The sequence below is a fragment of the Lagenorhynchus albirostris genome, chromosome 2, assembly GCF_949774975.1.
Source record: "Lagenorhynchus albirostris chromosome 2, mLagAlb1.1, whole genome shotgun sequence".
Classification (NCBI taxonomy): Eukaryota; Metazoa; Chordata; class Mammalia; order Artiodactyla; family Delphinidae; genus Lagenorhynchus; species Lagenorhynchus albirostris.
Window position 1 is genome coordinate 157775621 of NC_083096.1, and position 7872 is coordinate 157783492.

Consider the following 7872-nt stretch of genomic DNA (forward strand, 5'->3'; position numbering starts at 1 on the left):
CGGAGAGTTTGCTTCCTGTCTCTGATATTCGACATTCTGCGGTTCAGGAGGTTTTAGCATCTAGGGAGAAATGTTTCTAACCAGGGAATGCAGAGACGATTCCACTGCGTTTTGGGCTCCTCGTAATACTAGAGGAATAGAAGAAAGGAGGTCACACTTGTGGGCTGATAATGGCTATTAGGGGGAAACAGAGTTGCTACTACTTAATGAGCACTGAGAGGTGCCTCAGTGGGACCCAGGGGACCACCTTGTGCTCTTGTATTAATCAAGATTCTTTTGATTGCCAGTGAAAGAAATTCCACTCAAGTTAGGCTTGGCAAAATTAGGGTCTTGCTGCAAGGTATACCAAGGCCTCAGGAAACAGGGACAGGACCATCACCAGGACTTCTGTCTTTCTGTGTCTGTATGTCAGCACTATTTTCTCCTACTACAGACTGACTTCTATTTGGCAGGAAATGTGATTGTTACAGCCCTAGGCTCACATCTTCCCTGCTTTGTCTTCCTTTAATTTTATTTCAAAAAGTCCCAGAGAAGGACTCTGACACCTAGAGTGGGAGTCCTATTCCTAGATTCATCAGGCTTCCATATGACCCACCTAATTAGAGCTGGGAGAGACAGGAGAGGTATGAGGAGGAGCTATTCAGGGCCCACCAAACAAACAATGAGATTTTGTCGTGACTTTATGACATAGGAAGACCTGTATCACTGCAGACCACCAAAGCTCAGAGACTTTACAAGTGAGGATTTGGGTCACCTCACAAGGAAAAAAACTCCAGCTGAAGGTAAGGGGAACTTGCAGTGGATAAGGGAAAATCGAGACTAGTTAGGCCTCAGAACCTGATGTAGAAATGGGGCTGAGGTCTCCACGTGTATATTTTTAGCTGGGGGAGTGTCCAAAGCTTGAGTTACTTCTGCCTTTTCCTTTTTATTTCCTTTTCCCTCTTAAAATAGGAGTTGTCGTAATCATGAAATGTTTTTTTTTTCTCTTCCATTTCCCTTATTTTGTATATAGGATTTGTTGGTGTGATTTAATTTGCCATTTAATCTCTAGGTTGCAGAATGGTAAACTGGAATTAAGTTGGAAATGGAAGAGGATGCCTCATTATGGAGATCAGACTCAAATTCTTCTTTTAAAACAAAAAAAGCAAAAGAAAGGGAGGCGGGAAAGACAAGGGTATTTTTTTAACGTATTATGATTCAAAGATGAATCCATAGTTTTGTTTTGTTTGTTTTTAATTGGTGGCAGGGAGGGGGTAGCAGGAGGAAGGTATAGCCAATTGCTTGGTTTACTCAGTAAAGCTGGGGGGTAGGAAGGGACTTCCTGGAAGCTCATGTGCTCTAAAGGCTAAACTTGTCCCAGACTTCTTTCTGGGGCTGCCTCTCCCTAACAGCAGCCAGTGCTTTTGGTCTTATCATTAGAGTAAGCAGTTACTCTGTTCAGTAAGTGACTTTAATTAAATGAGCACAAAAGGAACATATAACTTCAAATTGTGATAGATGCTATCAAGAAAAGGATCAAAATGCCCTGGGATAATATAAAAGGGGGAACTAATCTGGCCTAGGAGGTCAGAAAAGGTTTATCTGAAAAGAGATCTTAAATATGAGAGGGGGAAGAGAATTTTAGGCAGAGGGAACAGTGTGGCAGAAAGAAGCATGAGACCCAGTTCCAGAGACTGAAGGGCAAAGGCTGAAGCTGGAGAGAGAGAGCAGGATGCTCAGAGCCCTGCGGCTGCAGCCTTAGGATTTACCCTGCAATGCGAAAGCCATTGAAGGGTTTTAGGCAGGAGGGTGGTGACATGATCAGATTTTCATTCTGAAAATGTCACTGTATCTGCAGTGAGGAAAACCGATCGGAGCGACCCAGTAAATGCGGTTAGGGAATTAAACAGGACCTGCAAGGCTTCGGTCCAGGCTGCCGAAGGCGGGGGAGGCGATTCCGACGCTCCGGCAGGCGCGCGGCTCCGCGGAAAACCGAACCGGCACACGTGGGCCAGGGTGCCCCGCCCTGCCGCGCTGACGCCGCCTGACTCGGCAGTCCCGGCTTGCATTGGGCTCACGGCCCGGGATCCCACACCCCACGCGCCAGTCCGCGTGGACGCCCAAGCCGAGGGATTCCTCTACCCTCCCCTCCGCCCAGCCCCGAGGGACGATTTCCCACCGCGAGCGCTCGGAACCAGAGCCAGCCGGGCGGGGCGGCGCCTCCAGGCCGTGAGTCGGGGCCCGGAGCGGGAGGGTTTGGACCCTAGCAGGGGGCGGGGGTCACAGCCTCTGCCCAGCTGCCTCTTTTGGAGAGATTAGGGATGGACGGTAAGTATCCTCTGTCTCCTGGGGGTAGTGTCCCTCTCCCGCAAGGCTAGGCAGGAAGGGAGGCCGCCTCCCCCCATCCTTACAGAGCGCTCTCCCACACACAAATTGTGGATTAGCTTAGAGAGAAGCCTGATCCTGGGGTGTCTCGGTTCCCATTTTACCGTCTCCGAGAACCCCTAGGTCCTTAGCAAGACCCCCACCTCATTCCAGCTGCCTTCACGGCCCCGCCCAAATTTAGAAAATAGAAAACATTTGGGCGGGGACATCTCCAGGCACCTTGCTTAAAGGGATGGAGTCTGTAGATTACGAAGGGACTGTCCCTACACCATTGCCCCCAGGACTTCTTCCCACCTGGATGTGGGGAGGGTCCCTGCCACCTCCACTTACGCTCTTCCTCACTCTTACTGATCCCCAGTTTTTCTAATCCTAGTAGTTTATGGTCAGTAGGAACTTCTTGTCAATTTAAACCCTAATTTTGGGAGAAGTCAGTTATTGGGGAGGAAAGAATAATGTGGTGTGTTCTCTCTCTAGGGCCTCAGGATGGAGCAAGCCAGAGGCAGGGACCCGGGATAGTACTATACATGGAGGGAAGGGGCAAGGTCAGAAGAGACGCTTGTCAGTGGGAGAAGGGCTTCCTCACTGGGCAGAGGAGGGAACCCAACCCAGCTCTTCCAGCCCTGGGCAGTCAGCAGTAGCCTCTGCTACTCTCGGCCCGTCTCCCTGAGCATAGATAGCCCACTGCAGTCCCCCTCCCCCATTCACTTACTCACTCAGCAAGGATGTGCTGATGCCTGCTTAGTGCCACGTTCTGTGCTGGCTCCTGAATATGATGGAGGGTATATAGAGGAATTCCATGTCTAGCTAGGGATCCAGTAAGCTGCTATTACAAGATAGAAAACAAAAACAAAAAAAAGCTGAATAGACATTTATTGATCATAAACTATGTACCGGGGACAAGAAACAAACATGAATAAGACAGCATATACCCAGGGCAGTGGGGATCCTGAGGAAGGCATAGTTAACTGTGTGTGTTTGTGTATATCGGAGCAGTGGGGAGGATATCAGGATAGCTTCAGGGAAGTGGGCGTACTAGAGCTACATTTTGAAGTATGAAAAGGAATTTGCTGGGTGCAGAAGGGAAGAGCTTAGAGGGAAGGGGAGAGGAAGGATATTATAGGCCCAGGGAGTTGTATGAGGAGAATAATGGTGTGTCTGGAGATCTCTGAGCAGTGTGGAGGCAGAGTGGCAAGAGGCAAGTCTGGAGCAGTGAGCGGGGGCCAGATGAAGCACGGCCTTGCAGGCCGGAAGAGGGTTATCGGGAGGTTAGGGAGGGAACCATGACAAACTTACATTTTTAACTAGAGGCAGAGAGATCAGAGGACAGCCTGCCTCAGGGCTGCGGGAAAACCCTGTGAGGAGACTGAATCAGCAGTCAGAGAGGGAAGAGGAAAACCACCAAGGGAGGTGTTACCAGAGCCAAGGGAAAGGAGCAGCCTTGTCCCTGCTGCTAGGCTGCCTCTACTCCAGGCACCCCACCGTGTCCTGCTCTGACTCATTCTCTGCTTCCCTTTGACAGACCAGATGTTTGCCATCCAGCCAGGGGTAGCTGAAGGGGGGCAGTTCCCGGGGGACGCGCCTCCTGGAGTATGTCAGCCAGAGCTTCAACCAGACAGCAACTCCAACTTCATGGCAAGTGCCAAAGATACCAATGAGAATTGGCATGGGATGCCAGGCCAAGTGGAACCCATACTGACGAGGAGCTTCTCTGAGTTGCCCTCTGACAACCAGGCCTTCCAGGATCCTGGACTCCCTGAGGGGGAGGTCCGCAGCCCACCAGAGGGGGCAGAGATCCCTGGAGCTGGGCCTGAGAAGATGGGCGGTGCCCGCACAGTCTGCTCCCCTCTGGAGGACAATGGCTATGCCAGCAGCTCCCTGAGCATTGACAGCCCTAGCCACAGCCCTGAGCCTGCCTGTGGGACCCCTCCCGGCCCTGGCCCTCCAGCTCCCCTTCTGCCCTCGGTGGCCCAGGCCGTACAGCAGCTGCAGGCTCAAGAGCGCTATAAAGAGCAGGAGAAGGAGAAGCACCATGTGCACTTGGTGATGTACCGTCGCCTGGCCCTGCTCCAGTGGATCCGGGGCCTGCAGCACCAGTTGGTTGACCAGCAGGCCCGTCTGCAGGAGAGCTTTGACACCATTCTAGACAACCGGAAGGAGCTTATCCGCTGTCTCCAACAGAGGGCAGCCCCATCCACACCCCAGGACCAGGGCTAAGGGCGTCTCTGTACAGGGGTGCAAGGGTTTATGTATATATTTGCAGGAATGTGTGTGGTTGTGCACAAGCAAGTACAGATTATTTGCTGGTATGAGTGCAGGGAAGCATAAGTGAGTATGTCAGTGCTAGCATGTAGGCAGATGTGCACAGGCCACGTGAGAAGCAGCAGCCCTATGTGTGAGTATGTACATATGTGTATGTATAGTACGTATGTAGGAGGAAGTAAGTTTGTATATGCATGTGTGGATGGGTACCCCACGGTGTGTGTATGTGTGCATGAGTGAAGATATATATGCAAAAGATGTGTGTTTCTGTATGAGTGAGTTTGAGCGTGCAGATTTGTGGTGGGTGTTTGTGAGTGAGCCCTTGTGTGTGCAGGCCTATGTGTAGGGGTGCATGTGTGCAGGTGCGTGCATGGGATGTATACATTAGGAGCATGTATATTTGCAGGCTGACTCTGGAGCAAGTGTGTGCAAATATATGTTCAGTTGCACATGTGGGGCATCCATGCATACCTTATGTTACCCGTGGTCTCCACTAGCCTTTTTTCTCCACAGGGTCCCACTGCTCCCTGGAGGGAAGGCTAGCCTGCTCTCAGTATCTGAAGGCTGTGGCTGATCCTTTCTCTTGGATTTCTCGGCTACTTCTCCTTATCCCTCCCCTTCACTCCTCCCAGATCTTGCTCTGCTAAGGCTGTTGTCCCTGCTGGTGGATTTGCTGTAGGAAGTTAGGTCGCTACTCTGGCCTATTATGGCTTTTTGGCTGCAATCTTGCCAAGGCAATTGGTAGAGAACTGGTATCAGGGAAGGGAGCTAGAATGGTGATGGACACCATGGCAGGCATGGAGGCGGGATCAGAGGAGAAGATAGGGGACTGTCCCACTTGAACTCAGCCATTGGGCACGTGGGAGATGGGGATGGGGGAGATGACGATGGCAGAACCCTGAGAAGACTAGGAGAATGGGAATTCTACAATACCAGTTCCAAACAAATCACACCTCTCCACTGCAAGGGAGCTGTTGCAAACCATATTGACTTAAGCTTCTGATGAAAAGGAATCTGTGTTAATATAATGTCATATGTCAACTACACCTCAATAAAAAAGAAAAAAGAAAAGGAATGTGTGCTTTCTAAGCTTGCAAGGAGTGGAGAGGTGTTCCAAGGCTGCTGGAGAAAAATCTTACTTCCCTCTCTGTGCTTCTACTTGCTGTGCCTCTCTGGCTGTAGCAACATTAGGTGTCAAATTAATTCGGTCAATTTCTCTGAAATCAGACTGTCTGGGCCAGGAGGAGCCACAGTTTGGCTCTCCAGAGTGGGCAGTGGGCAGTGTCAGTCCAGCCACTGGCAGCTCTTAGGATGCTGGGCCATACCCTCTTCTGTGAGTGCATGGGCTTGACAGGCCCCAGCAGAGGAGAGGCTCCGTGAGGTGGAGAGCGGGTGAGTTCTGGAGAGAACCAAGGACTAAAGTAGTTGAGCTCCCTGCTTTGCTTTTGGGAGCCAAGAGGATGCAAAATCCTGATAGGTGAGCAGAGACACAGAGGTCACTGATGCCTCTGGCCCTGTCTCCCTATCTGTAAAATGAGTGGGTGCATAGGTGAGAGGTATAGGGAGTGACGCTGAAGCAATGGCCCTGGGAACTCTGCGTCTCACTTTTGCATGTTGAGTGTGAACCTGGCCTCTGGACCAACGAAGATAAACTGGGGCAAAGAAATTCATTTCTTGGGTTTGTGTTTCTATTCTACCTGTTGTTAAGTGGCCTCTTTTCCTCACTGTCTGAGCTCCCCTTTTGAGCAGGGTTCTGGGCTGGGAGCTGGGGCGCGGGTGTTGGGAAAGACACTGGGGGGAGGAATTCAGTCTGCTCTGGCTGGCAGTCTCATGGGGGGATATGGGGAGATGGATGTGGGGGGAATCTTTCTTCAGGGGCCTCTCAGTCTGACGGGGGAGACTTTGGCCTCTGCCCAAGAGCCCCATATGGGATTGTCCTTGTCCTAAGGCACCTTTGGGCCTGAAACGTTGGGGCGTCAATTGTGAGGGACACATGTGCACCTCCGACACTCCTATATCACACTCATATACTCAACCTTCCCTGGAGCCACTACTTCCCTGAAGGGGGGTCTGATTGTGAAAGACTGAGTCAGGGTCCTTAGATGGTTCTGACACAGATGTAGTTATAGTACATGTACATGACTTCAGATATTTGTTGGCGCCAATCTAGATTAGATCTTCTATTTTACATTAGTTTGTATGATGATTCATAAATTAGTTTCTAAAAAATTCAATACTTTTATAAAGAGAGTATATTACAGTTGACCCTTGAACAACACAGGAGTTAGGGGCACCAACCCACCATGCAGTCGAAAATCTGTGTGTAACGTATAATCAGCCCTCCATATACGCAGTCCTTCCATATCCATGGTTCTACCTCCTTGGATTCAACCAACTGCGGATGGTGTAGTACTGTAGTATTTACTACTGCATAACAAATTACCCTAAAACTTAGTGACTTAAAACAATCACAATTTCTGTAGGTCAGGACTCTCTCAGCGAGCTGCAATCAAGATGTCAGTCCAGGGGCTTCCCTGGTGGCACAGTGGTTAAGAATCTGCCTGCCAATGCAGGGGACACGGGTTCGAGCCTGGTCGGGGAAGATCCCACGTGCCGCGGAGCAACTAAGCCCGTGCGCCACAACTACTGAGCCTGCGCACCTAGAGCCCATGCTCCACAACAAGAGAAGCCACTGCAATGAGAAGCTCCTGCACCGCAACAAAGAGGAGCCCCCGCTCGCCGCAACTAGAGAGAGCCTGCACACAGCAACGAAGACCCAACGCAGCCATAAATGAATGAATGAATGAATGAATTAAAAAAAAAAAAAAACACCGCATACTGACCTTTAAAAAAAAAAAAAAAAAGATGTCAGTCCAAGGTCCCTGGTCTCCTTTGTTGGGAGCATTCAGTTCCCGGAGGGCTGTAGGTTGGAGATCACTTTTAGTTCCTTCCATGTGGGCAGCTTGCTTCATCAAATCACGCAAGCCAAGAAAGTTATAGAGTATTAACAAGACAGAAGTCACGGTTTCCTGCCACCTAATCACAGAAGCGACATTCCTCAGTGTTGCCATATTTTATTGGTTAAAAATAAGTTGCGGGCTTCCCTGGTGGCGCAGTGGTTGAGGGTACGCCTGCCGATGCAGGGGACGCGGGTTCGTGCCCCGGTCCGGTCTGGGAAGATCCCACATGCCGCAGAGCGGCTGGGCCCGTGAGCCATGGCCGCTGAGCCTGTGCGTCCGGAGCCTGTGC

General features: G+C 50.7%; 1 protein-coding gene across 1 annotated transcript; it reads left to right on the plus strand.

The window, feature by feature from the left end:
* The first annotated feature begins 2091 nt into the window (after positions 1-2091).
* On the plus strand, positions 2092-5664 carry C2H1orf216 (chromosome 2 C1orf216 homolog). The gene is made up of 2 exons (XM_060142704.1): positions 2092-2208; positions 3884-5664. Exon 2 carries the CDS (start codon positions 3889-3891, stop codon positions 4576-4578), a length of 690 nt encoding a protein of 229 aa, XP_059998687.1. The 5' UTR covers positions 2092-2208; positions 3884-3888; the 3' UTR covers positions 4579-5664.
* The last annotated feature ends 2208 nt before the right edge of the window (positions 5665-7872 follow it).

Excerpts from the sequence above, each read along its gene's own strand:
- C2H1orf216 (XM_060142704.1), top strand. The coding sequence starts at position 3,889 with ATGTTTGCCATCCAGCCAGGGGTAGCTGAAGGGGGGCAGTTCCCGGGG.